General features: G+C 45.1%; 1 protein-coding gene across 3 annotated transcripts in view; it reads right to left on the reverse strand.

Moving 5' to 3' along the window:
• The window catches only part of SDK1 (sidekick cell adhesion molecule 1), a 451634-nt gene extending 437299 nt beyond the window's left edge, over window positions 1-14335 (reverse strand). For all 3 annotated transcript variants that reach the window (XM_064478731.1, XM_064478730.1, XM_064478729.1), the window contains exons 1-2: window positions 14271-14335; window positions 2001-2107 (exon numbers count right to left, since the gene is read on the reverse strand). In XM_064478731.1, the coding sequence (XP_064334801.1) occupies window positions 2001-2043 (43 nt within the window). In that variant the 5' untranslated portion in view covers window positions 2044-2107; window positions 14271-14335. The remainder of the gene's footprint in view (window positions 1-2000; window positions 2108-14270) is intronic.
• Between the last annotated feature and the right edge of the window lie 3666 nt (window positions 14336-18001).

Genomic DNA, 18001 nt, shown 5'->3' on the forward strand with positions numbered 1-18001 from the left:
TGCGCAGTCGCCGCTGTTGCTGTAATTAAGCAGCGGGACGAGGGACCAGCGACAGTGCTGGTGAGGGCGGCTCTGGGGGGGGGGTGGACACGAGGCAGAGCCACGTGCCCCCAAAGTGGCCCCCACACGCGTGACTCAGCAGAACCTCCTGGGCTCTGTGTTGCTGCAACAATACAGTGAAACGTTTGCAACTGATTCTAACAGTGACAAAAATTGCTGAAAAGCATCGTCACACCACAGGAAGTGTTCTCACAGAAGTGGTAACAATGTTTTCAGGCCTCTCCCGGCTCCCACACCCCTCAGGGGCTGCCACCCAGGCACCACTGTCCTGCTCAGTGCCTCCTTCTCCTCGTTTCTGGGGTGAACGACCCCAAGAGATCTTCTGGGAGAAATATTTTTTAACCATTCTTTTTTAGAGGGTTCCCCAAACCCCACACTACTGACTTAACTTGGGGCAAGTAGGTTTCTCCCAGTCTTTGTGCTACCGGTTTACAACATTCAAAAACTGGGATCACAAGGGAAAACCCAGCCATCAGAGTGTGGGTATAAGTGGCCAATTTAAAAATTAGTACTGTGTGAAATTTCTGAAAAATTTTCACATTATGACCAGGTACAGATACATGCATACACACACCAATGTGGCATACGTGCTGTATTTTTGTCTGAATTCATGTAAATTTGGAATAGTCCATAAAAGATCTCTATTATCAATGGATTTATGATTCAAAAAAATTATTTCCTATGTTACAAGCAGCATTTAGTATTCTAGGAAAAAGATGAAACAAACAAATGAAACAGATTAGGAATATGCTCATGGTTATTTTAAATTAAGGGGAATCTGTTATCAAAGAGGAGAAAAGAGAGAGGAAAACCTAGCACTAGAGATAAAGGATGGAACAAGGAAAGCGTAATGGAGGACGACAAAGTCCAAGTTTTAAAAAATAGAATTTAATGCATTGTAATAAAGTCTAACTGTATTCAAATGTTTTGGGTGTTGACCGTAATTTTTCACTTGTGAATTCTGTTTTCAATTACTCAGCTGAATGAAAGTTCTGAGTTATTCTGCAGACAAGTTTAGCTGAGCGACCTCACCACCGCCCTTCAGAAAGCTAAGCCTTCCTGGTGATTCAGCCAGCGCCCCGCGCGCCCGCCCGGGGCTGCTTTGCTGCACGCAGTGGCCTCAGCTGGGGTCAGACGCAGCCCCGGGGAAAGCACTGTCACCAAGGTCGGCGCGGCCCACTTTCGGAGCTCTTTAGAGCCCTCCGAAATCCACTGCGACAGAGCCATGTGTGATTTACCCTTTCCTACCGCGTTTCACTTTCTTCTAAGTGAAGAGCCGCTTTCACAAGGTAACGAAGCCCACAGGCCGCGCCGGGCGGGATTTCGGGCTGCACAGGCACCGAGCGCCCTGCGGGCCAGCCCTCCCCCTCCCCGCCCCCCGCGCGCCCACAGAGCACCGGCAGGCCCAAGCCCTGCCTTCCGAGAGCCCCTCGGCCACTGGGCAGAGCCTCGTCCTCCACGCGCCGGCCGGCGGAGCGGAGCACTGACTCGTCCCTACAGCGCTGGTGCGCGCTGTCCGCGCACTTCCTGCTGTGCAGCTGAAGGCTTTCTAAGCAAAACTGGAAGTAACTGACTGTGAACTGATTTACCTAATTGGGTTTAATTTTTCATTTTAAAAACATTCGCATCTAAATATAATAAAAGCTAAGAGCAGCTAATTCCTGAGTCAGAAGGCATCCTGTCCACTTTTTTTTTATCCTCCACAGTGCCTTACAGGGCCCTGGATCTACTGGACTGGGAACAGTGGCCTTTACCTCATCTTCACTGGACCAGCTACATCGACTGTTTACTTATCTTTCGATCAGTTTTAGCGATTATCCTATCCCCAGTAGAACCCGAGACAGAACCTCAGTCCCCACCACGGGTGAAGGCGACTGGCCAGCACCCACAGACGCCGCCGTGCTACTTAACGCTTGCAGAGTTCTCCAGTGTGCACGTACATGCGACGTGAACTTCTGATCTTCTTTGTAAGAGAGCTCCCATCCTGTTCCGAACCACACAGCGGTAAAACCCAGCATCCAGCCTCTGTAAAGACGGAATAATATACCTGCCAAACACCAAAAAGCAGTGTTAATGGTTCCGTATCTGGACAGCGCTGGCATCTCACCAGTAGGTGCTCAACAAATATTTTATTTTCGGTAAATCAGTATCTATGTGGCCCTTCCCTGACCAACACAATTACTGCAACTGCAATTTATTAATTGCCGTCTGTCTCTCCAACTAGGCTGCAAATATGACGTGACGCTAGGTCCTGGACCTGCCTTTTCATCACTGTACCACCGTGTCAGGCACGGAGCAGGTGTCACTTATGACTGCTTGAATGGATGAGAAATGTTAAATAGCTAAAAGTCGTTACTCTTAAAAATTAGATCTTTCAATTTTTTTTTTATAATTCTACCTCTCATAATTTTCTAAAAATTATTTCTAGGACTGGCAGCAACCTTAACACACTATGTTGTGCCGCTGTGCATAAAAGTGCCAGCCATGCAGGACGAGGCACAGGATGCTAAGGCAGAGCAAGCAGCAACTGCCCGGCACAGCTCCCCTGTCCACCCACAGCAGGGCACAGGCAGCGCCCAAAACAGCCCACGTGCTTTCCCATCTTACTCCACGTATGGCCTGACATTAACTTTACAAACTTTTCTGAATGACTGAAAGGTCATTTCATTTGTACTTGCCATTCCTGTGACCATAAGTAACCATTCCTCAAATTAATGCCTTTCTAAAAAACTTCAGTAAAATGATATAGGGGAAAAAAGGGGTAGTTAGAAGGTACAGTTCCCATAAAAGCGCTGGTTTAGGTTTCCTGTTAGTTTTATAATGCAGGATATTTTTAAACCCATAAACAATCAGGAGATACAAGCAAGGACCCCTTGAAGCAAGTCCCACAGCTCTGGAGCTCAAACCTTCGACACTACTTAGGAGAGCACATTAATTGGTTTCTAGACAATGTTTTTCAAAAATCAAGAATAAAGCTTGAGTCCTGGATACTGTTCACACGTGGGAGGCTGTCTATCCTAAGAAAGAAAAAAAGAACCATAACTGTTTTCTGAAAAAGAGAAAACACAGTGATGCTATCCTTTATGAAAAGCGTGCTCTGGTGTCCGATATCTTCAATTTAAAAATACTTCCTCTTACAAAGTATAACCAGAGAGACTTAAAACAAAATCAAGCAAAAGGCCCCAAGTGTGGTATGCTGTATTTGCTCAGCTCCCAAGCACACCTGGAAATCACTTACATTCAACTAATTGCTCATCTTTTAACTTAAGTATATCCAATAGGTCAACCAGAAAAAGGAGCTCATAGGCATAAACGTTTTAAATGAATAAAACATTTGGACAATACAGGTCATTCAATATTCAGCAAATAATAATCTGATAACCATTTTGAGATCCTACGGCAAGATTAATAAAATGTTTTCTGAAAAAAATACTGCTGAGTTTCATTCTTCAAAATTGTATTCTATTCTGAGGAATGGCTCATCTCAAACAAAAACATTAATTGGTAGAGACAATCAGAACAATACTAAACTGAAAACACAGAGTCAATGCCATTTATTTAAATTACCAATCAAGACTAGAAGGATGAGCAGCTTTGATTATTATATACTGTGATGATAATGAGGAGCTTTGATTATTATATACTGTGATGATAATGAGGAGGAGTTTTGAGACTAGGTTAAAACAAAGTCAACAAAAGTTTTTGGAAAAGAAGTAACACAAGTTACTGGAACACATATCTGACAAACTACAGGCACAGTTTCATCACCATAACGATATTTATGTGATTGCTATTCGTTCCGTTTGTCTGTTCTTGCAGTGCCCTGAATAGATTTTAAATTCTTACGCATTTCTACAGTAATCCCGCGTACTTCTGCACAAAACGGCACTGCTCTCAACAGGGAGAAACAAACAAAGCTGAAGATCAGGCATATGCTGCTCGGTGCTGTCTCCGTAGTCTAACGTCTCACCAGGGAAAACACACACACGAAAGTTGCAAAGTACTCCACCTATTGCAGGAATTCCTACACAAATTATATTCACCCAACAGATGGGAATATTCACTGCAAGCCGATTGTTTATAAACACATATTTTTAAGCAGAGAAAGTTTCCTGGCTCTTTGTAAGAGAGTATGATAAAATCTTAGCACCATATGCCACTAAAATATAGAAAATGCCTGCTCCTATTTCAAATAAGCACAGCAGGGAATGTTTGAATTCACTGTATCAAGGCAGACTTCTACCAGACCAACAGGACATTTTCCAGAGCTAGTTCATCATCAGGAATAGCAAATTCAAGAAAACAGAACACAAAATCACAACAAAACCAACAGTTTAAACGTCCATTTCTGCTACGTAGAAGAAATCCTCTCCTGACCTGCCACTCGGAAGGGGCCACGGGAGCGACCCCAGAACGTCTCTGGGAAGCAGCTTTCTGCCCACTTCAGCCCACGGACACCTGCTTGAGCAGCTGTGCACGGAGAGGACACCTGACATCGTCAGCCTGCCTGGGATCTGCACCACATGCTGAGAATTCTCCACTATGAGTGTTGGTGGAGGCGGACCCCTGCATCCCCAGGGCACAGGTATGAGGCACCCCGTGACCACGGACACACACACTCTGGATTTGGGGACCTGGCTGGTAATGCACAGGAGAGTCTGTCCAACAGCAGGGATGGTGGGGCCCAGGGAGCCCCGGCTCAGGGGAACGTGGCAGTGGCTCAGGCAGCGGCACCCGGGGTCCAGTGGTACCAGCAGCAGAACCTCCTGGGGCTCCTGGGCTGATCGGGGCTGATCTGGCTCTGGTGGGCTCAGCTCCCCCTGTTCCTGCCCACCGTCTAGTCAGCCCAGTGATTTAGGAGGAACCCAGTGTCCAGGCAACAACTCCCTTTTTTGTTTCCACGAGAGAGGGTTTATTTAGTTTGTCCTAGAACTCCCTGGAACATAGTCAAAATAATTTTGGTTGAAAAAAACTTCTGAAGTTACTAGGTACTCCCCATGGTCACAGAAAAGCCTAAATCATGCCTCACTGAATCATCTTTTTTTAAAAAATCATGGCCTCCTGGTTAACCTCTAAGAATCACTGGATGATAAATAGTACCCCAAACTGAGACTAACTAACATCCTCTAAGGAGCATTCCAGATGTGAGCCACGAAGTTTTAGAAAGCGTCTGACAAAATAGCACCTGGTTTTAGAACAGTTACTGTGAGGCAGTTCTTCTCAACAAGACTGAGACGCGTGGCTGAGCACGCAGTCTGCGGACACCTGCCGTGGCTCAGGATGACGAGACCACATCCTCGGTCCAGGAGAGAAGCCTCTCCTTCTAGGGGAGGAGGGCCAGGAACACAGCTCAAGTCAGGAGAAAGAATTTTCACACCCACTAAAATGAGATATAAGCATTTTTCGTTTAGTGGGGGTCTTCATTTTGTGTTACTCCAGGTAAGGCAATTCCCCACAAGTTTCATTTTGTTTGCGGGTATAAAAATATCTGTTTTCTATAATAACACTTTCATATCTCGGCCCAAAGCCCACTCATATCTTTAAAGTGAAAAAAAAGTTAAAAAATACAAAATTAAGCTGTTCATATCCTTCTGGGAACTACTTCAATTCTTTTTTTTGAAAACCAGATTATAAATAATTGTATCTTCAGTTTTATTATTACAAATTTCCTATATGAAATTTAAAATGTGGCCAACAATCAAAAGCGTATGTGTCCACAGCCGGCAGTTTTCTCAAGCAGAGAGTGAAATGAAAAGACGTAGACTGAAACGTACTAAGAAAGAGACAGGTACAACATTCTGAAGGTGTGTCCAGCTCACTAATAGCTTCTAGACGCTGGGTGGGCTGAGGGCTATGTTTTGAATCCTTTCAAAAGAGTTAAAGTAGTTAGAATGAAGTTAAAGAAAACAATGTGATAAACATGGAAGTTAGCCGATGGGAACATCGTATTTGCAAAAGTTCTTTAATCTGTATTTTATTTGCCTAAAAAATGTATATTAGATTGAAAGAGACAATAAGCAGGCTCCTGCTGGGAGTGGACTCAGCACCTGTGGCACCTGTCACAGGTGTTTGGGGATATAAATCTGGGGGCTACAAGGCCCCCAGGGATCAAGTGGAGGCTGCGTATCCACATACCATGAGTAACCACTTTTAAATTTTATCTTCACTCCTAGTCACAAAAGCCAATCCAGAATCTCAAGAGTTGCCATTGAAATGTTCCTAAGACCCTTCAGGGATTGTGGTTTAAACGATTTTCTCCAGCACGAACAATGTTTGGGGTCATTCATTCTTAATTCGTTCCTACCTTCTATTATCAAGTCAGGGGCAGAATAGGAGAAATTCACAATTCAGGGAACATGAGGTCACGACTGGAACTAGTCTGCTAGATCTGTCATCAGGGGAAAATGCTCTCTCCAGTCAGTGAGAACGGAGCTGCAGAAAATCCTTGGGAAAGACGTTGATTTTTTTAGAGGTAAAAATCCTTTATTCCATCTCTGTTACTTAATTCCTTATATTGCCAGGTTCTCTAGAGACATTAAAAAAAAGTTTAGGACCACTCTGTGAAGGGTCAAAGTATGAGGGGAAATGTTAGTTTCCACACAGTTAAAATTATCCACACCAAAACACAATGGAAAGAGGGCCTAAACTATTCAGAATTACAATATTAGCATAAATGAATTAGAAACAAATTAAAAAGCTTTCACTTGTCTCATATGGAAGCATTTGTCGGCAATAACATTGCAAAATTGTTTGGTCATTCTGCCTAAAGTTCTTCACTTAGATTCCACAATCATCCCTAGACAAATGAACCACATGGAAATTAATTCTCTAAATTCAAGTCATCTCCAATAAGAACTTTTAAAAGCTCAATGCTAATTCCCCTTCAGAAATTCTCCAGAAACAATCATATCTGCTATAACCACATGGAGTCAAAAAGATAGTCAATTAAATTCAGATACAAATACAAAAAGTTTGCAACTTTGTAGAAGGGATATAAGCATTGGAACACACCGTCCTAGTATCAGAGATCAAAGTCAAACGCAATCCCACGGAGTCATCCCACACAAGCCCTGGAAGTCAGTGCTGGAAACTTTGACTTGGAATGAGATGAGAACAGTCCATCCCCTTTTATCTTCCAAAGTTTATTTCCCCCTTCCTTATAAACATAGAGACAAAAGAACCTGATGCCTTAGGAAGGAGAAATTCCTAATTCCAGGGCTCCTAAATATAACTATGTGATACAGAAGAAAGGCCAAAATATGGTTCTAAGTTTCACACTCCTTGTCCCAACCATTCAGATATTGGCCACTAGGAAAAGAAAGCTACCCTGAGCCGTAAGCAGCTCGGGACTATAAAGAATTCTGCTTATTGTAGCCAAAACGGGCAAGACCAGTTCGTTCGAGCCAAAACGTAACCTGTTGCTGGTAGTGTCGTGAGCTCAGAGCTCCCAGAGGACAGGACCGATGGAGAGCGAGGCAGCGAGGAGAATCCTGCTAAGGAAGGCCAGGAAGGCTGGAGACCAAGGTGGGAGTCACACGGGCCGGCTGACGATGAAACCAGCCAGTTGCATTTCACTTAAGAAAAGGGTTCTCAGCTAAACAGACTTTCCTTCTTGACAAGTAGGGGACTCAGCAGATTAAAAACAAGATGAAACAAAAACCACGTAGAGGAGTCGAACCCATGGCTTAGTGACAAAGTGTAAGCAACTGCTTTGTCTTGGGGTCTCAAGCCTAGAGGATATGGCCAAGGGATCCACGCGGCAGTGATGCTGAGTATGCAGACATCTAAACACAGGATATCTGACCATTCATTTAGGTCTGCTTTTATTTTCTTAGGCAATCTTTTTTAGTTTTTTGCTTGTTTTTGTTTTATAGTTTTTAGTGTAAAAATATTACAAATCCCGTGTCAGAATTATCTCTGAGTTTTGAAGCTACTTAAACAATTACACACACATATAGTTACATAAATTGTATATAATATAAGTAAATATAAGTTGCAGCTTATTCTTTCCTAGTATACAGAAATATAACTGATTTTTGTATGTTTATCTTGTACCCTATCACATTGCTAAACATACACAAATTTAGCAGCTTTTTAAAAGATACCATGTTTTCTACATAGACAATCATGCCACCTTCAATGGAAGACATTGTTACATCTTCTCTTACATCTAGATGCCTTTTATTCCTTCTTTCTTTTCTTCTTGCACTGGCTAGTAACTGCACCACTGGGATCTGCCAAGCTTCTCAGGTTGGCGGGTTTGTCCTTTTCATCAATAAGAAAACTGCTCAATATTTCTTCAAATATTCTTCCAGCCCTGCCTCCTTTGGGATTCCTCCTACCTACATGTTAGGCCATCTGAAGCTGTGCTGTTATTCACTAATGGTCTTTCCTCTTTTTTTTTTTCTGCCTTTCATTTGCTGTATCTTTAAGTTTACTAATGTTCTCTTCTGCAATGTCTAACCTGCTTAGAGTCCCATCCAACGTGCTTTTCATCTCAGACATCACAGGCTTCATCCTTAGAAGTCTGCTTTCTGCCCTTCAGTATCTTTCACGTCTCTACCTTTGATCACGTGGGATACAGTTACAAGGTTTCACTGCCTTTCTCTGCTAATTCTAACATCTGTGTCAGCTTTGGTTTGGTTTCTATTAGTTGATTTTTCTCTCCATTATAGGTCATGTTTCCTGCCTCCTTATATGCCTGCTCATCTCTGATTAGATTCTAGACATTGTGAATTTTACCCTGTTCGGTGCTGGATTACTTCCATATTTCTATAAACGTTCCTGAGCTTTGTTCTCTGATGCTGCAAAGATACTTGGAAATAGTTTCTGATCTTCTCCAATCTTGCTTTTAAGATGTCTGAGGCAGGACCAGAGTCCTATTCGGTCCAGGGTTAATAAGCCCCCACTACAGACCCCAGACACGCCTGTACACCGTATCCAACAACCTCATGGGTTATGAGGTTTTTCAGTTTGGCTGCTGAGAACAGGCACTCGACCCAGCCCAGGTGAGTGTGGGGGTCTAGTGCCGCCACCTCTCGGGCAGTTCTTTCAGGCCTTGGGTAGCCTCACGTGGATGAGCTGACACATAACCTACTAAGCACTCCCAAGAGAGCCTCTGCAGAGCCCCACGCTCTCTCTCTGCAGTTCTCTCCACGCCAGTACCCTGCCCTCGGTCTCCCTGAACCCTCGGCCCTCTCCAGCTCCGGGGCTCCCCCAGGTTCCACCTGTGCCCTCCCTCTCTGTGCCGCAGCCTGGAAATGCTCTGAGGGCAGTGAGTGGGCAGTCACAGGGCTCACCTCCTTGGCCTCCATCTCTCAGCCAGCACACCTTTGCTGCCTGATGTCCTGCCTCGTACAAACCTTGTTGCACACACTTTGCCTGGTTTCACGGTTGCTTAGATTTCCTGTCTGAATTCTCCTTTATTCCTCTCAGTGACGTTTTCTACATTCCTTCATGCATGGTCTGTTTGTTTCTTATAAAGGTTATTCCCAGGCATTTAATAAACTTTATTGATACTGTATAATGTTGGTCTTTTTATAGGACATAAGAAAAAGTAACTTTTCCCTTAACTATTCCTTTTTTTTAACTGAAATAAAAAGAATAAACACCCATCAAATTTCTACTATTTATACTGCAGTAGAAACTGAGCCACAGAGACAGACCACATAAGGGGACCATAAGATTTTCAGCAGTTTAGAGTGTCCGATTGTTCCTCCTGTTGTAACAATGAAGTCCTAGAAATTCCTGGCTTAGATATACATACTTCGAATATAATTATAAAACATTTTTAATCCCAAAGTAGAAAATAATTTAGAGTAAGTAGTTTCTCTTAAAAAAAAAAAAAAAAAACAGATACAAATCTGCCCATGACGCCTACACAGCTTTGTTTAATTACTGAACCACTGTCACCTTCCCAGCGTGGCCACCCGGGCCTCAACGTGGCCATAAGCACCAATGTGAACATCATAACGTTTGACGAGACTCACCAAAAATCACTGTGCAGTTTGTAACACAGGCAGCAAAGAAAATGCTATTTTTTAGTCAAAGAAGGAAAAGCTGAATTTATATTATTTGCTTTTTTCTAGGGCTAGCACTTTCGTAACTGACACCAAAGGCTGGTGGGGGTGGGGCAGGGGAGAAGCAGGCACTCAGCTGCAGGGAGGAAGCAGCTACCATTTTCATGAAGCGTCCATGTTTTCAGCCTGAGACCGACGGCAGTCCCATGAAGGCTGACATATGACAGCTGAAGGTGCTTATTGCAAAGACGCCAATGAAAGAGTAATTTGAAAAAACAGCATGAGATTTTTAGACAGGTTTTATGTCTTGAAAAAAACGATGACAAAATACAATGGACCCTTGATAACCCATCTCACTGTCTGAAGCCTTCAGCGAACGGAATATAATTTATCACGTCTAACCCAAACCATTCGTGCTTCAGAATAACCCATTTCTCCTTAACGAGTTTCTAGTGAAATGGTAGTGGAGCGTCTACCTTATTTTCATGGTCCGTCTATAATAAACCACCTCCTCGAGCCCACTTCAATACAACCAACTATGCTCTGTCTTCCTGAGAATTACCCAGGGTGCGTCACGTTAACAGGGAAATCTACCAGCGCAAAGAGCCACGCAAAAAGAGCCCCATCTCCTCGCTTATTTTAAGTTGACACCAGAATTGTTCTATCATAAGCTTAAGTAGCTGCATATATAATAATGGTATAGTGCATGTTTTGGCATTTTAAAATGAGGCAGTCACACCACTGTTTTAAATGTATCCAATGGAATCAAAATAATATAATTATTTTGATATTCACATTATATATTTTTAAAAGTAAACTCTCTGACAGATGGAACTTTCATATTGTTCCTTTTCACTCTTTGAAGTGCATATTCAATCAATTTGCCCCACAGAATTAGATTCTAATGTAATATATTTTTATGTCTGAAAGATAGTTATCACCCAACACACCTCTCTGGGAAAAAAAAAATAACAATTTAAAAAGAATTTCCTTTGACCAAAAGATTCTAACGGCTTAAAAATTCTTCTTCTGGAATTACATGTCAATTGTAATTATTATTAGTACACAGCTAATCAAAATAACATAGATGTATTATAAGTTTTGGAAACTAATTATTAAACATTAAAAACTTAGAAAGGAAATATGTCTCTGGAGTGAAAGTGGCTTTTTTCCCCAATTATTTTACATTTTACTGAATGGAAAGTTATTTACTATTAGAATGAACAGAATTGGACAGGAATTAACAACAAAAAGAAGAGGAGGTATTGATCACATATCTGCATACAGTTCATTTAAATCTAACGCGTACACGGAAGAAATGAATAAACAAGGAGAGAAGAGGCTGGCGCGAGCCAGCAAGCAAAACACACTGAAGTAATAAAAATGGCCAGGGATTTAGAATATCAAATAATATCTTTTTGCAAACGTTAATGAAAGTGTCTTCTGAACGAATGAGAAAACACAAAGCAGTAACTTTGAAGTAGCACATGTTCCACCTACATCAGGACGGACCACTGGTCTGATGAAAATAAACAGAACTTTCCACCCCTCCTCCTTGGGATCTGCACTGAAGTCGCGCCAAGCCCTTCTCACCTGGGCAGGTGAGCCAGAGCCCAGGGTGCTTCAGAGAAGAGCATCTCTCTACTGGCTTCTCCTTTCTAACAAATCTTGAAAACTCTAACTCTACTCTGTGTAAGTGGGTGAAAGCCATGGGGCATCACCCTTGCAACCTGGAGAAAACAAGGTGCTCGCCTGTGGTATTTCTTGTCAGTGCCTCTTGGCTTTGTTCCCAAAAACGTTTCTTGAGGCACAATATATACTCTGATGATACCGGAGAAGAAGAGGTGAGGGGGTTCACAAAAAGCAGCGTGGCTCTTGCCGCCCACCTACACAACACATCAGAGTTAAGAAAATCCCAGGACAGCTCAAAAGGCCCCTGTCTGGCGTCGCTCTGCCCTTAAAAGAAGTGTGGGCGGAGTGAAGGCAGGAAGCCCTTCTCCGGGACGAGAGGCCTCTCCAAGCCCTGGCACCCTGCACTCACTGTTCCACGGAAGGCTCGAACTGCGAAGGGCATGCCCTTCTTCTGTGAAGCGGAAGAAACAACACAAAGCGGGTGTGAAAAGAGAACCGGCAGGTGTCAACACCAAGGCCTGTCGTCAGGGAGCTCCATTTTAGACACATGCCCGTGGAAAGTGGAGATCGAGAAAACAATCCCTTTGCCACCACCCATGGCCACGTACCCCAGGGTTAAGACCCCCATTATAGACCACCCACATCACTACTCCTTTTTATGAGGAAGAAAAATATGGATTCTTTTGAAACCCTTCTTCCAGAGGCATATAAAACATTACATCATTTAATTTTCATGAGAACCCCCTTAGGTGGGTTTTAGTACACCCATTTTACAGATGGGAAAAGAAAGCTCAAACTGGTCAGATAACTTGCCCAAAGTCAAGCAGATGATACGTTGAACAGAAATACTGAACTCAAGTTGTCTGCCATCAAAGCCCACTGCTCGTCATGGTTCTCACCTGTAAGTTCACTTTTTGCTTTCTTTATACCCATTCTGACAAACCAACCCCCATGTCACATTAAAATAAAATATGACCTTGCCTAGAATTTATTAACAGATTGCTTGTGGGCCAGAAAATACGCTGTTTTACATAGATTAGAGCCTTTCCATGTTCACACCACCACGAATGAGGTGTGATCACCCCACTCTGCAGATACTGGACGTAGGGCTAAAAGTGGCTTGCCCCAGATCACAGCGCTAACGGTAACTGGTGGTGAGCTGAGACTCCAACCAAGGTCTGTTTGATTTCAACGTGCTGGTCACTGTTGGCATAAACTGCTCCCACAGCAGTAGGTACTCTGACAGTGCGGGCCTCGGGATGAGAGGGGAGGTCACAGCTCCTCTGTCTGCAAAGGGCAGGTGCAGCCTGGAACTGGGCAGATGCAGCAGGGCATTATGGGGGGCGGCAGGGAGAGCTGAGAACTGGGGTGTCCGGGACTTCACCCAAGGGCAGCACTGCCCAGTGCCTACTTCTGGGTGGGACTGCAGGCCCAGGTGGCCAGGCCTTCTGACTGCTCAAAGGAGCCAGAAAGCAGATTTTTATATGAAACCTTACAAGTGTTAAATGCTGGCAATCAGTTAACGTACACTGTGCATACATCCATGTATGTTTTTAAGGTGATCCTTAAAATACCACCACCCCTACACACATACACATTCCGAGCAGGCTGAATGTGGTCCGTGGACACCCATGTTCTAACTTCTGAGTGAAGAGAGTGCGTGGTGGGCTCTGCCCCATGTTGAAACGCTCATTACTCTTAAAAATACCCCTAGACAGCCAGTTCTTTCTTATTTCACTTTAATGAGCGCTTGGTGTTGCTGGTTTGTGCCTCGTGGACTGTTAGGCAGTCACTAAGTCTCCATCCCACTCAGAGCTGAGCCTCGGGCACAGTCCTCGCAGAGACAGGAGGCAAACAGGTACCAAACCGTAAAGGCCGCGAGCGCCGCAAGGAGACGCGGAGGCTCGCCAGCCGGCCCTGACGCTCCCTGGGCGAAGCCGCACCCCCGCTGGAACCCGATCTTCCGCTTCCCCCGCCTCAGTCCCCCGCACTGGGTCCCCCGCCGCACTCAGTCCTGTCCCCAGTGCCTCGCTCACGGCAGGTGCTGGGTCAGTGGTCACTGCTGCTGCTGAAAGCGATGCTAGCCTCGTGCCCATCCTCCCAAGTTCCGTCTTTTCCCAGCCCGAGCCTGACAGGTGGGCAGGATAGCGTTCTGTGGACTAATCAGAGCTCCAGGAGCCGCTGGCCTGAAGAGCGCCGTTTAACGTCCACGCTCTGCAGACAGAACAGCGCCGGCGGGCGGGGCTGCTGTCGCGGAGCGCAGACCGGCCGCGCAGCCGCCGCCGTTCGCGCTGCTCCGTGACTGCAGCGGCTTTGGGTCCGGTGACTTCACTAGCGGGCCTACTTCCGCAAATATAAGGACAGGCTCCCGAAGTGTACGTACAGTCTGCATCGGAACAGCGAGGCACACGCTGATTATCTGTTCAGACCCATCCCTTTATCCTTAATGCATTGCAGATTCAATCCACTATTTCCCCCCTTGGGCTATCATGGCCAGTAAGGCAAGTATTCTAAACACATCAGCCCGAAACGGAATCTTATTCTTAAGCGAGCAATTACTTATATTCGCTGCTGTAGGTGGTGAGCTCACTGTCATTGTGCGTCCACTTGAACTCCAGCGGCCAGCTCCCTTCAGCCAGGCAGGTGAGAACCAGGCGGTTCCCTTCCAGGTGAATCTGCGGTAGGCCTGGTTCTGTTTTAAAATATGGCACAACGTCATCTGAAATATTGAAGAAAAAAGAGAAAGAAAAAAATTGAAGTACACATGAGAATAGCATTCACCCAATTAATCAATCATTTATTTAAACAGACCAAATTTTAAATAGTAGAAATGACGGCCATTTGGCCCAATTAAGTAGCAAATTATCCTTGACCCCCTAGAAATGTACAGTCCCTTAGACAGTATTGAAAAGGCTGAGCGCTCCTTGGCAGACCGTCTGAAAGCACCTGGCAATCCACCCAAGCCGTTTCCACTGGTGAGTAACACGTGTTTGCCACGTACAGGGCAATCCCTGCTGGTGCCAGCCTTGGTTTCAACCAGGCACTGTATTCTCAGAGTAACGGTCAGGCGTATGTACCTCGGCTCTGACAGAGACATTTCCTCGTGTAAGCTTCACTTAGCTAGAGGCAGCAACTAGGACTCGCAAGATTAGCAGACATACTAAGTGCCCTGAACCGCAGTCCAGCTCCCACTCCACGCACACTGTCTCTCTCAGTGACTTTCAGGGACTATCGCCCTGGGATGCCGCGGATTCGCAGCGAGGAAACCACTCAGCCACGGAGAGAAGCAACTGCTGCCCACACACCACCACCCACTAGGAGGACCTCACAGACACGTGCAGTGAAGGCAGCCAGACGGGGGGCAGCTCACAGCATGGGCTCCCGGCCACAAATTCACACAAGTGCAAAACCGGGCACCACCAGCGTGTGGTGTCAGCAGTCAGCCCGGGTGGGCGTCACCTCCGGGGGACGGCGTGGTGGGGGATGCGTTTGGGGGTGGCTTGCGGACAACAGGTCAAGATCTCTGTCTCGATCCGGTTCCACGGGCACCTTCACTGCATGAAAATTCACAGAAAATCATTCCACGTCTGCCTTGCGCAATTTTTATATGATGCGTCAATTTTTTAAAAAATGTATGAACACAAGAGACTTACTTTCAGGTCTAGTTCCCTCACAAATTCTCAACATGACCCTGATCAGGACACGTGGGTTCCTGTTTCTTCATCAGTAAAATAAACAGAATTAGGTGACTTCTCATTTTTCTAATAAAACCCCCAGGGCACACCTGCATAATCTGCTTCCTGTCAGGCCTCCTACTCTCTCTACTCGGGCAGAAACACTCCAGCTTGCTCTGCTTTTAACTCTGAGCCAGGCTAAGCCCTTCCCTGGCTCGGGGCCCTTTCCCACCAGGGCGCTCCGCCCCAGCTCCCAGAAAGCGCGCTCATTCCCAGCCTTCAGCCAACAGGGCTCTTCCCCCCAGCACGCCCTGACAAAGCGTGCTCCCACGCCCCGTCCTGATCGCTCCTGAATTCCTACACCAATGCCAGGAACAAGGGAGAAGCTGAACGTCTATTTGTTGGATGAATAAATATAGAAACAATTACACAACAGCCATAGCTAGTATTCACTGAGGGTCCGCTGTGCTGGAAGCCGGTCCAAGTGCTTTACCGGTGTTACCTTACTGAACTCTCACAAAAGCCCTAAAAATAGATGCCATCTTCATACCCAGCTCACAAACAGGCAAAGAGGGGCCCAGGGAAACTAACCTGCTCAAGGCCACACAGACAGCAGTGGTGAAATGATGATTTAACCCCAGATACTCTGTTCCAGAATCCAGTCATTCTACACATTATGGTCTAAATGTCACAGGTTTCTCAATAGAGAAACATTTTTTCCTCAAGAATCCAAGCTTCAAATTTTTGATAAATTTGTGGAATTACTAAACTGGACTTTTAAATTAAATTACTGTTTTTTTTCAGCAAATAAAGCATCAAATAGCATATCAGTGCTGAAATCGAGACTATTTTTAGGTTAAACTGTTGTACATATAGCTGGTTTCTTCTGTACTGAATACATAGAATTTAAATGTATAGAGTTTATTTGCCATTGTGTTGGTCACTGTCTTCCATAACTGATGCACTGGTAATACAATATTACCAGTCTCTTAGTGGTATTTATCCAAATAAAAATGGTTAAATTGCATCTGTGAGTGTAATAAGAGTCTATAATAAGGAGGTTTGACCTAGTCAGTGAGATGCCACTCAGGAGCTAAGAGCTAAAAGATTAGTAGGTAACAAATACTCAGACATTGACGTGTGCAGAGGCCCTGTGGTGTTAGCAAACATGATGTGTAAGCTTGGGAAATACAGAAGACCGAGAAACAAGGAGTTTTGCAGGTTTAGAGAGAGCGGACGGAAGCAGGGCGAGCAGGGCCCAGACGGCACAGGGCCTCGCAGGCAAGGCAAACACTCATCTCATCTCCACATCATCCCCGTGTGAGTTTCAGCGGTGCCCACTGCACATTTGAAAGTGTTCTCATGCAGATGTTAAATTGTATGACCACACTATTTATGGGCCTTGGTCAAAGGTGCTGTCAGTACAATTACGACGATGATGACGAACTATTATTACTACAGGACAGCAGGAAGCCTCTGAAGGGGCTGTGTAGTTAAAAGCTCATTCTGGCTGCAGCATGGAGCAGGAATTCAGAGGGGCCAGAGGAGTGGGAGGGGACCAGTTAGGAGGTCACTGCAGCAAACTCAGGAAAATGCTCCAAAAAGTGGTGGTGGCAAGACAAGATTTCATGATGGACTGAAGGTGGGAGTGAAGGGGAAAGAGGTGTCAAGGAGTCTCAGATGTCTGACCCACACAATTTTCTGTTCAACAAACACACACTGACGCTGTTATCAGCACTGGGAACACGAGGATAAGACAGCTGGTGGCCCACAGAGGTCACAGGCTAGGTCTGGCGCGGGAGCAGAAATGGTGAAGCATCAGGTGCTGTGACCCAAGTATGTAACACAAAGGCAGGAGCAGGCAACCCTGTCCCGTCCCCAACGTCCCACCTGCTCCTGCCACACATCAGCCACTCTAAGTTACAGTTCAGCAGAATTATTCTCAGACTTTGATGGTCAACTGTGTGCCCAGTTTCCCGTTTTGCTGTGCACTTCAGCTAAAGCCACCCGCACTTATGGCCCAGGCAGTCTACAAAGCTGCACTGCAGTGGGTACAGCTTTGGTACCTTGGGACTGACTGAGGTCCAAGCTGTATTAATGCCCTGTCATTTGTAGTAGCTTCAACCGTAGAAAAGGAAGTGCCACTTCTTATGGTCCCAGCGCCCTACAAGAATGAGTCATCAGAAATACATCTTTTGAAAGAAAAAAGCTTCACAATTGGCGCCCAAGAATTTGAATTTGGTTTTACAACTGACAGATCACCAGCGATTTAATATATGACAGTCTGGAATATAAGTGACACCGTAATAATTCCATCTTCACAGATTTCACAGTTTACTAAACATGCCTATACCGTGTACGAATTACGCCGGGTAGTGCGATCGAGGAGGAAGAAAGTTTTTCTTAAAGAATAGTTTCGCATAGTTGGCAAGCCAATTCCTCGTGATCCCAATGCCTGCAGAAATAGGGTTAGCACAGACACTAACATTTACTGAAGGGAGAAGGGAGGATCCTCAGTGTCCACGTTAAAATGACCAGCACAAGCGTTTTATCATAGATTCGCCAGTGTGCGGGAGGACAACGGAGTTCTCGCTCTGAGCCCAGCACTGCTTACCA

The sequence above is a fragment of the Camelus dromedarius genome, chromosome 24 (genome assembly GCF_036321535.1).
Source record: "Camelus dromedarius isolate mCamDro1 chromosome 24, mCamDro1.pat, whole genome shotgun sequence".
In the NCBI taxonomy this organism is placed as follows: domain Eukaryota; kingdom Metazoa; phylum Chordata; class Mammalia; order Artiodactyla; family Camelidae; genus Camelus; species Camelus dromedarius.